The following is a 17,657-nucleotide window of genomic DNA, read 5'->3' as shown; positions in this document are numbered from 1 at the left end:
AATATTTGTTACTTTTGCGCGAGTTAAACTTTAGTTGTGTCATATTGATTAAACAAGAAATTCCTTCTAAATTACTATCATATCTGTCACTATTTTAATAAAATAAATAGATAGTTGTATTTTTTAATTTTTGGTGTTCAAATATATTTTTTAAAATAGAACATTAAGTTATAATACCATTTAACTTAGCTTTGAATTAATGTTATCTCAAATTTTCAAATAAGAAATGTAATTTTGATTTATAGTTTGTACTTGCAAAAATAAAGTATACAACTTTCGTTTATTTTAAAAGATACAATAATTATTATGATAGTTATTGTTATCATTACTCTTAACATCACGCAGTTATTTTATTTTCTAAGTCACTTATTTTTTTATTACTATTCATTGTTGTTAATTTTATTATAATAATTATTATCAGTATTATATATATATATATATATATATATATATGTGTGTGTGTGTATTGTCATGTTATTATTATTACTGATAAAAAATTATAAATATTATCATAATTACCATTATTATTATCACAAAAATTGTTATTTATAATTAATATATAATATTTATTATCTTTATACTGTCATTGCTATAATTATAATTGTATTATTGTTAATATAATCACTAGTTATTATTATTTCAATCATCAATAATTTACTTTTTACTTATCATTATCGTCTTCCTCTCTTACACTTTATCATTCTATTATTAAACAAATTTAGATTGATAAATAAAAAATTATGATTTTATTTTAAGATTTAAATTAAAATTACAAAATTTGAAATTAAAAGTAATTTAATTTAAAAATTTTAAAAAATATATAAAATGTTAATTATATAAAAAAAGCTTAAATTTAACACTCGACTTTATTTTTTCTCTTGAAATGAAAAGTAAACAAAACGACCGACGTTGTTACATCGTGTCGTACATAATAAGCTGTTTAATTATGCATCGGATTCTATTCTATAATGTCATTTGCCACCAATACATTCACGGTGTAAATACAATGATCAAACTATTTTTAATTGAAGTATTATATATACATATAATATAAATATTTAAGTTATCTCAAATTTAACATTTATATTGAATATATAAATATTATATAATTCAATAGTTAAAATTTTATGTTATCAGAATATTAAGAAAAATAATAAAAAAATACCATTAAAATAGCTTATTTTACTACCTTTATATTAAATGCCAAATTGCCTTCCACCTCTGGTAACGCGCAAACAAGGATTACTTGTTCTGTTGTTCAGGTGGCCCTACATTATTTGATATTCAGACAGCGTGCACGTTTTATTAGTAGTAATATTCTTAGTTAGGTATTTAATCATGCTTTATTAAACTAATGACCTTTTAATACCATTTTCTTCGCTGTCGTCGTACGACATATAATTCCAACCGGTTCAGTTTGTCACGGTAGGTCACGTGTCTTTTTCTGAATTTTATAGTTTCTTTTCCCATTTTGTAGAGCATGGTTATTTCTATTTAACTGGTGAAAATTAAATTCTTTATATGAAATTATTAAACATAAATATGAGAAATCCTTGGAATGAAAATCGAATTTTAAAATTCAAACTTCTTTCACTCGTATTAACACGTTAACTTGTAGCTCTTGTTTTAATTTTAATATGATTTAGTTAAGGTGTTTGTTTATCCATATTTGCTATTATGGGATTCTTTTTCAGTATCTGAATTATTAACTGGTTCATCTTCTTTAAGTATTATATTTATAAAAGGTGTTTTTTTTTTATTTCCTTTTGATGCTTCTATTTTTTGTATGATGTTTACAAAGTATTTATTATTATGTTCAAAATATAAAATATAAATATTTCTTATTTAATAATTAAAATAATTTGTCAAAATAAAAGGCAGGATAATTTAAAATTACTCTATTTATATACACAAAAAGGATTCAGGTGGGAAATGAAAATTAGTCCAAGTTTAAAATCAACGTCACGTTGCACGTTTAAAAACAATTATTGTCCACTTACCTAATATAAAAGAGATTAGTATAATAGTCAATTCCACGAATAAGTTCGCTGATGGAGTATATATTTTTTTTTATCGGAGACCGACATTTAATTGGATTAAGAGAAATTGTTTTTAAAATTATTTTAATTATATATTATTAAAATTATATCAATATAAGTTACATTAATTATTTTATATGAACTATAATTTTTATTAATTTAATGATTAAATTATAATTATTATTTATAATTATTTATATTAAATTTTATTAAATTGAACAATTATAAAATTATAATTAAATGAGTTCTTATTTTAATATATTTTTAAATATATATAAAATTAATTTTATATATATGAATAAAATATCAAATTTATTAAATTAAGATTTAATATATAATAAATTTTTTTATCTAATTATTAATTTTAAAATAAAATTCTAACAATACTTTCAAATTTAGTAAAATAATTATTTAAACAAATTGTTATATGAAAAAACTATTTTAATTATTAAATTCAAATTTATAATGAAGTATATTAAGTTTATAAAAAATTACATAACTTTGAAATTATTTGATAATTTATCATTATTTTACTTTGTTTTAACATGTGATAAGCTATTTAAAATACAAATAAATGATGTTAATTTGATTAAATGTTTTCAATTGTTTAACTGTATATACTTTTATACATATGATCATCACAATAAATTACAGACCAATAAATAATTAGATTAAAAATTGATAAAAAATAAATATATCTAATGAAAATGTTATTATTATTTTATATAAGAATAACAACAATAAACATGAATTATACAACTGTATATAAATAATAAAAATAAAAGTTAATTAAAAAAAAATTAAATAAAATATATTTTTATAACTTCTCTACAGTTAAAACAAAGTTATTTTAATTTTGTTTGTATATTAATATTTGACCTTTTTACGTCAAAGAAGAATACCAGTGACATGTTCTTCTGGAACTTCACCCAAATTACTTCTCAATTGATGTCCTGAGTGATATTCGTTCAACTCACACACTAAGTGTATGTTCTGAGTGAGTGAAGAGTTTAGTTTTAATTATAAAATTTAATTAATTTATATAAATAAATGAAAATATACAAAATATTTAAATAAAAATACAAAATAAAATGTATAAAGTATAATAAAATTTTAAATTTAAAGATTTTAGTATTTAAAAAAAAACTAACTATAAACAATTAAAACTGAAAATACAAAATCGCATATACGTTCACATGCAGAAACTAAAAGCAAAATTATTATTATTTTGATTAACCCTGCTTGAAATAATCTGATCGAATTCGTCAAACAATATATAAGTTTTTGCGTGTACAATATATACATATATATATATATATATGTAAAAACCAAAATTTTGATTTAAAATTTTTTTATTTAAAAAAAAATTCTAATATTACAAAAGGATAATGAAATCAAAAAATTTTAAAGAAAAAACAAAAATTTGTCTTAATAAAATAAAAAATTTTCAGAATTAATTTTTAAAAGGAAAATAAAATATGACAAATAATCAAACTTTTGAACCAATGTTACTTTATACATAAAAAAGAAAAAATTCAGAATTTTTATCCTTTTGTGAAAACTCTAGCAATAAAAGAAAAAAAGAATAATAGAGTAAAAGAGGCATCAAAGCTAAAAAAATTTTAAGTGGAGGATTCTTAAACTTGGAGAGAAAAAAAGAAAATATAGAGAAAGAAAGGAGGAAGAACAAAAGGCAAGCAAAATTTTTTAAGAATATCAAGTAAGTTTCATCATGCATTTTATACATTTTTCTTCTTCATACATATTTATATTTTGAATAAACATTTCTTATATCAAATCAATCCCAGATGACAAAAAAAAATAAAAAATTTCAAACTACCACTTCAAACATCCATGTCTCACCACCTCTCTACCCATTCCTCCATCTATCATCATCCACAAACACAAAACTCACCATAAAAAAAAAATTTCCTATCTTTTCTCATTTCTCTTCCTTTTGCTCTCACTAATCTTCATCACTCAAAATCATTACTTCCATTAACCTCACATCCACCATTTCATAACTTTTTTTGTTTTTCTTGGAGAAAAGTACACCCCTAACCCTAAAGTTCTTCCCTCTCAAATCTGAAAAAATTAAATTTGAGACCATTTTACTCCTTTTTTATTTTTTATTATTTTTTTGTCTGAATTTTTTTATTTATTTTTATTTTTATTATTATTTAGTTCAACATATAATTTTTTATTTTAGTTTTATTTATTTATTCATCATCATTATTATTTGTTATTATGATAATTATTAATTTAAATAAGGCTAACATAAGAAAAATAAAAATAAATAATAAGAACTCATTCATTAAATATATATTTATATAGAACATTAAAATAACAATTTAAAATATTGAAAAATTTGCATTATTCATCTTCATAGTTGAAAATTTGTAGCATGTTAGATTTATTCCCGGCGGTCATGAACCTTTCGGCATAACGGTGCAGTAAATGAACATTCCGAAAGGTTTGTTGTACAGATCATGTATAATTATTTTCGTGTATGTTCATGCGTTTTTTAAAGGTAAGTGTTTCATGAGTTGCATAGCTATTATTGAATACAAAATATAATAATTTAATATAAAAATATATAATATAATAATAAAATAATCTTTTAAAATATTGTCTTGTAAAAATGAAGATAATTTATATATAAAAAAAGTTAATAAAAATATCATGAAAATCTGGAAAGGACGAGGGAGCTAACACTATAACGTGATGACTCTGATTTCGGCAGTTGACTCCACTCTGGTCTTAATGTCATGTGCCAACTTGGGACTTAGGCAGTTAGGCAAATCTGCTCGTGGGCACGTTAACATATCTTCAGTAACAATTGAACTAATCTTCTAAAACATTAAAGAATATTTTGGATAAATTTAGATTTTGTTTTAATTTCTACATTAAATTTATATTTTTAATTGGATTCATATAAAATAAATTTATATTTTTAATTGGATTCATATAAAATTATACTTTATAATTTTTTTAAAATTAAAAGTATTTCTACTGCTAACTTTTGTTATAATATTATTATTTTGTCTAAACTTTTTTATTTTACTTTACATAGGTAGCACATTTTTTAGTCATTATACGTATTAACAGATTATATAAACTAAAAAAATGTATTGCATATAATAATAATAATAATATGTTATGTATAAATATTAAAATAAAAAATATATATTTTGTATAAAGTCAAAAGAAAAGGAATATTAAAGTAAGTTGATAAAAGATTATGGTAATTCATATATGTTATAGCGGATTATTTAGTGGCCTTGAGCAACATTGATATATATTAATATGTTTTTTAAAAATATTATGAAAAAAATATATTTGAGAGTTGGATTAAAAATAATAATTATACTCTTATTTATTAGAGAGAATTAAAATGAGAGAACATGATTAACTTTTAAGTGTCAATGTATTTATTTATTTATTTTACTTGAAAGTAGTGAAAGTTTCCCATTTTGTTTCATTCTTTCGTCTCATTTGCTAAAGGTTATAATTAAACTTACAAATTTTTTTTAGTACAATTATAGCATATTGATTGTTTTATAGACAAAATATATACATAGATTGTTAGGTACTTTTGATTTTTTTTTTAATTTATTAGTTAATAAATAATCATTTACAATTTGCTTATGGATTATGATAATATTTTTTAATTTGTTTTTCACTGCGAGTTCTATTTTGACTTTAATATAGAACACTTTTTTTTATATGTAACTTATTTTTCGATTTACATCCTTATACATTTTTTTTTTCATGTAATAACTAAAACAAAACACTTGTTGTAAGAATTAAAAAAAAAGTTATATATATAAAGGTTAAAGTAAAATAAATGAATAACGACGTTATAGCATGAACTATTTAAAAACAATGTTTTTATTTAAATATTTATTTAAACTCTTATCATATAAAATATTATTTAATCTTTTTGGATATATTTATCTTTATTTTGTATTTTGGCGTATACGGTCCAGTCCCCCACCCTCGTCAACAGATTTTCATTACCTAAATAATTAAAAGTTATTTGAAAATTAAAATCACTATTTTAATGCATAGTTTCATGAAATTAATTAATTGAAAGTAACATTTATAAACTTTTTAAGTCTTATTTTGTAAATCTCAATTTATAACCTTATTACTTCTACTATTCGTCACTCATAAATAACCACTCCTAATTAATAATTTTTAAAATAAAGTTTAAGTTGGAATTATAATTCAATATTTTATTTGTTTATACAGTTTAAAAATAAAAATAATGATTTAAAATCAGTTTTAGTTTTGATAATATTAAAATTAGAATTATAGTTGTAAACCACAGTTCTAATTTCACGTGTGAAACGGATTCTTAATGTCCACTTTGCTTGTATTGATTAATTAACTTTTGAACATGGACTTAATATGGTTTTTAACATATAAAATGAGTTTCGAAGTTGAATTTTTGCCGAAATCACGACGAGACAGTTTTATTAAATGATAAGTTATTTTCAACATTCTTTAATAAAAATTCAACAAATTATAACTATGCTACTTTTTTTTTTCTATTTTTATAAGAGACAGTTATTATTTAAAATTTTAAAAAAAGAGTTATTCAAAGTATTTTTTCTAAAATAAAAAAACTTATTTTTTAAAAATAAAACAAACAAACTCTAGATTAGTCATACCTTAATGATAAAGGTGGGTGTAATAGTTATAAATTAAATAGAGCAACAAGTCATGAATTACTTAAAAATAAATTCCTGCAATTTGTGCGAAAAATGCAACATCTTATTTTTTCTGCTTATTTTTATTTAAACAAAAATGCGTAAAAATAAAAAAATATTTTCTTTTTTCTTTTACTCACTCACTCAGCTATTTTTCCTCTCTTCTTTCTTTTCTCTCACTCATTTTTTTTATTTTCTCCTTTTTCTTATCTTTTCTTCTTTGAGTCCTACCCAATTTCCTTTTTTTTTCTCTCTTCATCTAGCTCTCATCTCCCGCTAAAACTACATATGATCTGAATCTAAATTACTTATATATACATCTTTAACTAATTAAATGATTTATTTAATTAGTTAAACTGACCAAATTCTATAATAATAATGAACATGAAATAAAAAACAAATAGCCTAGTAATGAATCTTGCAAATTTAAAACAAATTGCCTACTCATGTAGGTGTTAATGAGGCATTAAATACACAAGATTTGAACAAAATGGTACTAACATGAATGATTTGAGGGCAGAAATAAGATTGGTAGTGTAGGACTATAGGGATATTACTAGTTGATACATGTATTGAGATTAGGGTAAAGACGCAGAGCGAAGGAAGAGGATTGTGATTGGCACAAAATACAGAACTTGTGAGCTGACGCAGGACGTCGCTTTCATGAAGAGCTCCCCACTCCAGAGGACACCAAAAAGAACTGAGTAGTGATGGCCTAATCACTTCGTGGCCACCTCTTTGATTAAAGTGCCCTCTATTCTTGCCACTCTCTTTCCCTCTAAATTACCACTTTGCATTTTTTTATGCTTCCCAACTACTTTCCCCTTCTTTTCCATTTTTACCCTAACCCTTCACTCATTTTACGCCCACATACCAAATTCCTTGTCCAACCTTTGCTTCTTGTTGCCTCCTATTAGGTCAACACATCAACAAAAGTTCACACCCAACCCGGCTATCACTCCTACGCTTCACACCTCTTTCTCACCCCTGTATTTATGTACTAAACATTTTATACATAGGTTAATAGTAATACTCCAAGCTTCTATTTTTCTTTATGATTTTCGTGCTTGAGTCTTCCAGGCATATTTTAGACCACTTTCATTTACATTTACATGTAATTGGAGGAGATTCCTTCCCTCAAGTTTTCAATTCTCCTATCTTTTTATTTTGTTAACCAAACAAGCTATTTAATTAAGTTCTTTTGGTGGTATAACAATAGTATGCTAGATTTGGCGTCAAATTGTTAGGTTTGTAAATATGTATTAGATAAATATAATTTTATTAGTAAAAGTATCTATTCTCGCTGTTTGTCTAAAATATTCTTATTATTAACATGATTATAAGACAAAAATATATTTTAAAATGGTTTGAATTACTCAAAATGTTAAAACTACCGGAGCTATCTTAGAAAAGAAAGGGAACAAGTTCCAATTAAGTGACAAATGGCCTAAATTCTCTCACTATGTTCCCATACTTGAATTGGAACGATTAAATATATGGAGAGGAAACCGGTAGAGTAGGGTACTTTGAGTTTAGTGTCTGAAATGAGCGTAAAGTTAGAGGTGTAATGTAAAGATTAACAAAATGAAACAGTGGAGAGAGATTCCAAGGGAAGAAGAAGGAAAAAAGATAATAACACCTTGAGAGGTTCTAATCACTACTAGAATTCTACCTACTCTTTTGACTCCGATGGCAATTTTGATAAAGTACGGGGTATCTAATGCCATAGGGCAGAAAAAGGGTTGTGCCTATTATTGAAATTTTTGTTCCATGCAGGGGTACTTTTGGAAACACAAAGTACAGCTAAACAAACACACGCCCGCACAGAGCTAACGACTTAGCGTGAAGAAGTTGTCTACTGGCATGGACGGATAGGGATGTGAACACAAAGCAAACCAAAGTTAACAAAGGCTGTGATTTCTGCTCAGTGGAACTATGCCTTTTCTGCCCTCTATTTTATTATTATGTTTAAAAATATACATTAAACTTTTTTATTATTTCAATAATCAATAATCATCTGGTTAAAATAATGTTTTTTTGAGTGGATAGTTTGGAAAGAGATAATGCCCTCCTATAATATTGAAAACATTTGTGCTCTTATGCCATGTTCTTATCATCTTTCCTTCCCAATTTCTCTTATCTCAGTTCCATGAACTCGTTCTTTTGAGACGGAAGCACCTTCATTCTTGTCTTTAATTATCTTTTTACAGTGTACAGCTTCTAAAAAGGAATTTAAAAAAAAAAAAAAAAACTCTGCTGGGGAGAGCCAAGCCTTCCACACACTCACGTGCTTATGTAGTTGCTGTTTGGTTTTAGGGTCATGAAGTGGAAGCAAGAGTTTCTTTGCTGAGTGATAATAAAAATCGAATCTTTTGAAGGTTTAGTTTTGGCCCCTCCTTTTGTTCTGCGTCTTGGTTGGTAGCTGCTGCTAGCTGACAAGATAATAACAAGTATCAATTTCTGTTTAGAATTAGAAACCCAGAATCTTGTGATTCTTTTATTCTTTTTCTTAAGGGTATTTGAATTTCTTATCTGCCTCAAATTTCAGTGTTCGTTTGCATTTCCTGAATTTTAAGCTATTGGGGTGGATAAGACAGCATCTTATCAAGGTCACATCTGTTTTTATTTTTTATTTTTATCATTATTGTCTTTTTTTTTTTTATTTCTCCCACTGCAACCTAAGTGATTTTAGGAATTGGGTCTGTGTTGTTGTTCTTCTTTTATTTCTTGAATTTGCTTCTTTCACAAGTCTAAAACATTTTAGTGATTAGGGGTTAGCCTTGTGGGGGATTCTGTGGATTCAACAGTGGTTCTCTCTCTCCTCTCACAACACAAGCCTACCTGGAATCAGATAGAGTTCACACCCACAACCTCTTGGAACTGTTTGTTTTTAACTTGTGTTGGTTACTGTTGTTGATGAGTTTGCTCCATGTAGTTGGGTTTGGTCTAAAAGTGGGGCATCTACTTTTGGTGTTATGTTGCTGGGTTGTGTCTGTCGTTTACCTTAACTGGTTCTTTAGCAGTGGTGGAATAATAGACACCAAGATGGGTTTTCCAGGTGGTGGTGGTGGCAAGATGTGGCTCAAATGGTGGGAGAAGATCTCAGGGCAGGGTTGCAAAATCCACCAACAGTACTATCAGTATATTGGGTCCAAGATAGTGAAGAGGGCGTTGGGGAGAAAGCTTTTGCTGACATGGGTAGTGGGTTGGACCATAGTATCTTTGTGGATCTTCTGCTACATGAGCCTACAAGCTACTGATAAGAGGAAAGAAACTTTGGCTAGCATGTGTGATGAAAGGGCTAGGATGCTTCAGGATCAGTTTAATGTGAGTATGAACCATATCCAAGCCATGTCCATTCTGATCTCAACCTTCCACCATGCGAAGAACCCCTCAGCCATCGATCAGGTACTAAGCTTTGTTTTAATCTTGCAAATCAGGTCTTAATTCCTCCCTGCAAGTGATTAATTATGTTGGCTCACCTTCTACTTTAAGTCTTTGTTTATTATGCACCAAGATATCTTGTCGTCTTAATTGCTAAATTTGGATAACTTAGAAAAGATCCCAAATTCTTTAAACCTTCGATCTTTAATCTCATCTATGCATATCGGTCTAACTTTCAAAACTTGCAGAATACTTTTGCTAGGTACACTGAAAGAACTGCTTTTGAGAGGCCTCTTACGAGTGGTGTTGCATATGCTGTAAGGGTGCTCCATTCTGAAAGGGAACAATTTGAAAAGCAACAAGGTTGGACTATAAAGAGGATGGATACTCTGGAGCAGAACCCAGTTCATAAGGACGATTACGCCCCAGAGGCATTGGAGCCATCCCCCATTCATGAAGAATATGCTCCTGTCATCTTTGCACAGGATACAATTGCACATGTGATTTCTGTTAATGTGCTTTCTGGAAAGGTAGGTTTCTGTTACAGATTCTAGTGAAATTTTATGTGGAGCGCGTCTGAATAATAAATTGTTAATTATGAAAATTGTGAAAATGCTATAAAATATACTTAGATATTCTGATGATAATTTTAACCCATCTGTTCTGAGCTCTTGATTCCTGGTTGTATGGTTTTTGATTGGTCTTTTAGTGGTCATTCATTATGTTTTGGGAAAATATTTTGGGAGGAAAAGTATCTACTCTCCCAGATTGTTGTTTTGTACCCTTGCTCTTCCTTTCTCTTGCCTGTCCTGATGGGACTGCTCTTAAAGGAGAATAGTATACTCTATTTTTGTGAATATCAATTGATACAGGCTGTTCATGTTTGATATCTGAAATCTATGGCAATTTATTTGGAATTTACAGTCGTCACTGTTATTCACTTGTTCATCAACAGGAGGACCGTGAAAACGTGCTGCGTGCAAGAGAATCAGGCAAAGGAGTGTTAACTGCGCCCTTCAGGCTGCTCAAAACAAATCGTCTAGGGGTTATCCTGACATTTGCTGTGTACAAGAGAGATCTTCCATCAAATGCAACCCCAAATGAAAGGATTCAAGCAGCTGATGGGTGTGCCTAAATTTTGAAATTTGTTGCATCTGACATTCATTGATTTTTTCTTTACATTTTCTAGTCATTCATATAATTTGGCTTATTCTCTTTGGGTTATCTAAAGTTACGAAGTAACTAGTATACTAAGAAACTAATCACTGTATTCAAATTTTGAGCTGAGGAGATTCACAAATACTATTAATGTAAGAAGGGTGAATAATAATTTGGCTCTTCCATTTTGATAATTAGAAGTTACAAATCTACTTTTAAATTCGGTAAAGCTGATGGGAAAAAGGAAAAAAATATCATGAACACGGTTAAAGAGAGTAGCATTTTGATGTCTTCACTACTTTTGTGCAGGTATCTAGGGGGAGTCTTTGATGTTGAGTCATTAGTGGAGAAATTACTTCAGCAACTTGCTAGCAAGCAAACTGTAATTGTTAATGTGTACGATACGACAAATCATACTCATCCAATTCCCATGTATGGCACAAATGAGTCAGGGGATGTGTTCTATCACGTCAGCACTCTTAACTTTGGAGATCCTTTTAGGAAGCATGAGATGCACTGCAGGTGAGAGCATTCTACAGAAGGAGTTTAATATCCCTGTCCTCCTAAATGCTCGACATGGTTTGTGCGAATAGCAGTGCCACCTTAAAATTGGTAGAAGATATATTTAACAGAGGTGTATTAATGTCATATGATTTAATACTTCATTAACTTTACAATATTGTGATTTTGCTGTTAGCAATGCGTAGTTTAGAGTTCTTCTATGTCTAGTTGTCACACTTTTTTTTTGGGATCACCCAGTCTAAATTAATTAAAATACATTACAATGATTAAAATGTGCAAGTTGTCATGGACTTGAACTATTCATAAAATTCAAGTTTGATGCTTACCCAGGTTCAAGCAGAAACCACCATGGCCATGGTTGGCAATAACTACTTCAATTGGCATCCTTGTTATTGCACTCCTTGTTGGACATATTTTCCATGCTACTGTGAATCGAATTGCCAAAGTAGAAGATGATTGCCGAAAGATGAAGGAGCTTAAGAAACGAGCTGAGGCAGCTGATATTGCAAAATCCCAGGTAAGATTTTTTCAATTTATTTATTTAACTTCTTGTTTTGGCTTAACTTGCACTGATCATGTGGGCATAATCAATTGTAACTGCAGTTTCTTGCTACTGTTTCACATGAGATCAGAACACCAATGAATGGTGTCTTAGGTGAGTCGTCTGACTATGGTATAGTCTACCACGTCCAATGTTTATACAATCCACAAAAAGAGCTTCTTAAGCCATGACCCTGCTCTAAATTGGATTTTCAGGGATGCTGCATATGCTTATGGACACAGATCTAGATGTAACCCAACAGGAATATGTCAGGACTGCACAGGAAAGTGGAAAAACTCTTGTTTCACTTATAAATGAGGTTTTGGACCAGGCAAAGATTGAATTTGGTAGGCTAGAGCTTGAGTCTGTGCTCTTTGACTTACGGTCAATTTTGGATGATGTATTGTCACTATTTTCTGAGAAGTCTCAAGGAAAAGGAGTAGAGGTAATATACCTCTTGTCTATTGTTATTGTGATGGAATTTTCAAAATGTTCATATTCTAATTATAGTTAATAGTTTTTCATGATTTTTTTTTGGAAAGTACAGTTGGCAGTGTATGTGTCGGATCAGGTTCCAGAATTGCTAATAGGTGATCGAGGAAGATTTCGACAAATTATTACCAATCTCATGGGTAACTCAATCAAGGTAAGTCTATAGTAGAGAGAAGAACATTATGTATAATGAAATTTATGTAGAGATCTTCCCCCGTCCTACATCCTCCTTACCTTATATGCATACTACTGTCATCATAGTTTCATGGAATGAAAATAATTTCTATTAGTGTTCTTGCCAAGAATGACTATCAGTAGAGCAAAATTGATGTGTATTTCTAGAAAGTACCATTAAAACTGATCTTGTATTTGTTTGGCAGTTCACCGACAAAGGACATATTTTTGTCACTATCCATCTTGTTGAGGAGGTTGTCCATTCAATAGAGGTTGACAGAGAATCCAACTCAGAAAATACCTTGAGTGGTTCCCCTGCAGCAGATAATCGCCGGAGCTGGGAAGGATTCAAGGCTTTCAGTCAAGAGGGACCTCTTGGTTCTTTCTCATCCTCCTCAAATGATCTTGTCAGTTTGATTGTGTCTGTTGAGGATACAGGTGAAGGTATTCCTCTGGAAGCCCAGCCCCTCATCTTCACTCCATTCATGCAGGTAGGTCCATCCATCTCCCGAAAGCATGGGGGAACAGGTATTGGCCTAAGCATTAGCAAGTGTTTGGTTGGCCTCATGAATGGGGAAATTGGATTTGTAAGCATACCCAAGGTTGGATCCACATTCACTTTTACTGCTGTCTTCACCAATGGACACCGCAGTTCAAATGAGTGTAAAATTCAGCAAATAAACAACCAACCTCAGGCTGCATCTTCAGAATTTGAGGGGATGACTGCATTGATTATTGATCCAAGACCTGTTAGAACAAAAGTTTCTAGATATCACATCCAACGGCTTGGCATTCATGTTGAAATGGTTTCAGATTTAAACCAAGCTTTGTCAACCATAAGCAATGGGAGTATAGTTATTAATATGGTCCTGATTGAGCAGGAGGTCTGGGATAGAGATTTAGGCTTGTCATCTCACTTTGTCAATAGCACAAGGGAAGTTGATCATGGGGTTCCTCCAAAGCTGTTCATTCTTGTTAATTCTAGTAGTTCTTTTAAAGCAAGTAGTGTAAACTTGGGTGTTCATAATCCTACTGTCATCACGAAGCCTCTGAGAGCAAGCATGCTTGCTGCATCACTACAGCGAGCCATGGGTGTCCGGAACAAGGGAACTCCTCGAAATCGAGAGCTTCAAAGTTTATCTCTTCGCCATCTTCTTGGGGGCAGGAAAATTCTAATTGTAGATGACAATAGTGTGAACCGTGCAGTAGCTGCTGGTGCTTTGAAGAAGTATGGGGCAGACGTGGTTTGTGTTAGCAGTGGAAAAGAGGCCATCTCTTCATTGACGCCACCACATCAGTTTGATGCCTGTTTCATGGATATTCAAATGCCAGAAATGGACGGGTATGTATGCAAGTTGAATACTTTCAAAATCTTATAATTTATCATTTGGAGTAATATTTTAAATTTCTACTTAAACATAGACGAGAGTAATTTTTGCTACAAAGATTTGTGAAACAAGATTCATGTATGTTAAGGATACGAAGCATTTTGAGGCTAACTTCTTGCCACAGCAATACCACAATTCATTTTACAATTCTAAATAAAAAAATATTATTTAAAGTATTAATTTATGTACTTCTACTTCAAAAATTACAATTATCATTGTGTTACAAATTGCTAATAGCAATTCTTTTCAACAGTTTTGAAGCTACAGTGCAAATTAGGAAGATGGAAGATAGTGTGAACAGAGAAGCATCTATGGATGAGTTTAAGAATATTTCAAACTGGCATGTGCCCATTTTAGCCATGACTGCGGATGTATTCCAAGCTACACATGAGAAATGCCTAAAGAATGGCATGGATGGATATGTTTCAAAACCATTTGAAGCTGAACAGCTCTATAGAGAAGTTTCACGGTTTTTCCAGTCATCTTGAAAAGAAAATACAGTGCTGATCCAAACCAAAGGGTTATGATAATGGAAGCATAGCTGTCTGTACTCCAGGGCACTCTGAAAGTGGATAAATAGGTTCAGATGTCTCCTGAGAGTAAGTATCCTATTTTAACAGCCAGTGCTTGTTTTAGTATTTCTCCACCTCAAAGTTTGATGGATTTCATTAGAGACCGAAGAATGTTTATCTATCTCATCAGAAAGAAAAATGATGGATGGAAGAAAGGGGAAACAAAAAAATATTGTAGAAATTCAGAAATGGTTCATTCTACCTTTTTGACCTATCTTGTATTTTCTGCTGTTTGAAGGTCCCCCAGTTTAAAATATTGTTTTTGTGGCAGGGAGTGTACATAGGAGCCAAGTTTAATTGGTTGCAATTGAGTTTTAATTGGTTGTTAAGGGGTACCAAAACCCTTTGATTCTTCCTTGTAAAGTCAGTCTCTCTTCTCATCCACAATGATGGAGGCTGATTAGAAGACTAGTGTATTATAATGCAGGTTCTGGAGTCTCATCCTTGTGTATGTAATAATACAACTTATAGTAATCTAGCCTAGGCATTAGGCACGTTACATTTTATGTGTATTGATGATGCATGTATCACAAGGGCTTGATTCAGGTGAAGGAAAGGAAATTAGCTTCTTGGCAACAATGGGAGCTAGTGCACCATCAATCTTGTATATGACTCACAATAAAGATGGTGATTGATGAGTACCTTCAGCAGCTTGGTTGGCTTCCTTTTGAGCTTAACAGTGCTGGAATTCGGCTTTGAAACATGTAACTGATACATTATACTGTAGTGTTTGAGTGATCCACCATTTTTTGGCCGATTTGTACATTTCTGCTTCTGGATTTCCTTTCGCTCGTTGCTTTGCCTTGACATGTCATGAAATGATTCCTTTTACAATTTGAATCTCAATAGTCAATTTACAAGCTAATGTTCTCAAATTATGATGCCCAAATGTTACATCGGTGGAATTTAACATGTACTTAGTAGAAATGGACCATCATGGACCTGGCATGGCACAACAGATTAATAATGACTATAGGTATGTTAGTAATTTACTCTCTCTAATACACTGTTAAACTAACCTGGTGTTATTATATGGTCACACATCTTAATGCTTTACATACAAATTGCTATATGGTCCTTCTAAATTAGGAACAGACGTGTTTTGTCCTTGGAGAAGAAGTATCGAGTCTTGTTTTGCTACAATGTTTATCTTCTGGGGGTTTTAATGTATACTATCTCCTAACGCCAACTACTACATGGCTAATAAATGGCTGGTCCACATTTGTCTGTTCGTAACATATTCAATTTATTACAAAAATAATAGGAACAAGTTTATATTGGTAACTTTTTTTTTAAGTTAATAACAAAAATAAATGTTTTTAAAATTTACTGATAAAAACGTATTACTAATGTGCAAACACTTTTGGATATTAGCTTGGCTTATATTTTTGTAATACTAAGAAATACGTATAAAACAAAATGAAAATACTTTTAAAAAATTCTAATAGAAAAATCCAGAAAAGATGCATTTTTTATTAGCTTGATCATAATTGTTTCTTTAAAATGGGATTAGCTGATAAGATTTTTTTAAGAAACTAATAGGGCAATTTTTTAAGATACGAACAAGTCATAAGAAAAAAAACAAACATAAAATTAATAGTTGATAAAATAGTGAAAATATATTATAATCTGAGAAAGATGCAAAATAATTAAAAGAACTAAAAAGAACATCATAGTTTTCAAGAGAAAATATTCACTATGATTTAAGGAATAAATAAACACAATTAGATTAATTCACCGTATTCATTTAAAATCTTAAAGCAATGAATGGTAGGACAATATTCTTATATACTGATCAACTTCTCTAATATTAGACAACGTAAAACCTCTTTTTTTACTCAACTTATATTTACCAAGATTTTCAATGCAAGTTATTTTAAACTGCATGGCAATGCATATACGACTCATAAGTTTGAAATTCGATAAATAACTGGGGGAAGATACAAACCCATCACTTTTCTTGGAAATTGAGTACATACACTGTAACAACAGATAGTTTACATTGAATTTTTTCCAAATCAGAACTCATAAGCTTTTAATTCTACAGTAATTATCATATCCTGTACCTTTTCCTTCTCCAGCAGGAGATTTCACCGTATTGGCAGGGGACTTGTACAACATAAAACACCCAGTAGTAACTTTTTGCATCTTTGGATAAAAGTCATTAATCATTGTAGACCATGCGTTATAACTAGGAAACAAGACAACCTTCTCTGTTTAAGAAATCTTATTCAGCTTTATCTTTATCTTTATTCATAGTGGATTTGAGGACCAATTAGATAGAGTATACAAAAACTTTTAAGCAATTTGCTTATTTGAAAGCTGATGCCAAAGCAGATGTAGTTTTAATTGGATATTAATTATAAGGTACTTGATTGTTGGGTAGACAAGACTTGCACATTTCAGATATCAAATGTGGGGTTCCGTTGGTACCCTCAGTTTCACAATAAATTTTTCCACCAGTTTAGTAAATACGTATTATTGGCGTGGATATGCTTGTTTATCTGCTGTACCATGTAATGCCAACACTTGTATTCATGGCACAATCAAAGGAACTTGCTTCCAACGCATGAGTGCCCATTTAATTTGAAGTCAAGTAAAATTAATTTTAAACCATCAAAATTAAGATGTATATAAATTAAATTATATACTTTATTTAAACCATAAAATGT

At 29.8% G+C, this 17,657-nt stretch overlaps 1 protein-coding gene across 5 annotated transcripts; it reads left to right on the top strand.

Moving 5' to 3' along the window:
- The first annotated feature begins 8,807 nt into the window (after positions 1-8,807).
- Positions 8,808-16,217, top strand: LOC113853752 (histidine kinase 3). 5 transcript variants are annotated; one of them, XM_027484342.1, is made up of 12 exons: positions 8,808-9,132; positions 9,303-9,363; positions 9,813-10,162; positions 10,387-10,668; positions 11,094-11,263; positions 11,606-11,818; positions 12,149-12,335; positions 12,422-12,473; positions 12,575-12,804; positions 12,907-13,005; positions 13,232-14,367; positions 14,667-16,217. In XM_027484342.1, exons 3-12 carry the CDS (start codon positions 9,830-9,832, stop codon positions 14,899-14,901), a joined length of 2,937 nt encoding a protein of 978 aa, XP_027340143.1. In that variant the 5' UTR covers positions 8,808-9,132; positions 9,303-9,363; positions 9,813-9,829; the 3' UTR covers positions 14,902-16,217. The 5 variants fall into 5 exon arrangements, 4 of the variants coding, with proteins under 4 accessions (XP_027340143.1, XP_027340144.1, XP_027340142.1 ...); XR_003502690.1 differs by having other exon boundaries at positions 8,836-10,162; positions 14,667-15,012; positions 15,257-15,855; XM_027484343.1 differs by lacking the exon at positions 9,303-9,363 and having other exon boundaries at positions 8,836-9,132.
- The last annotated feature ends 1,440 nt before the right edge of the window (positions 16,218-17,657 follow it).

This window comes from Abrus precatorius, unplaced genomic scaffold, assembly GCF_003935025.1.
Source record: "Abrus precatorius isolate BTA unplaced genomic scaffold, Abrus_2018 Scaffold11, whole genome shotgun sequence".
NCBI lineage: Eukaryota > Viridiplantae > Streptophyta > Magnoliopsida > Fabales > Fabaceae > Abrus > Abrus precatorius.
The sequence above is the reverse complement of the archived record's forward strand: the minus strand, read 5'-3'. Positions and strand labels throughout refer to the sequence as shown.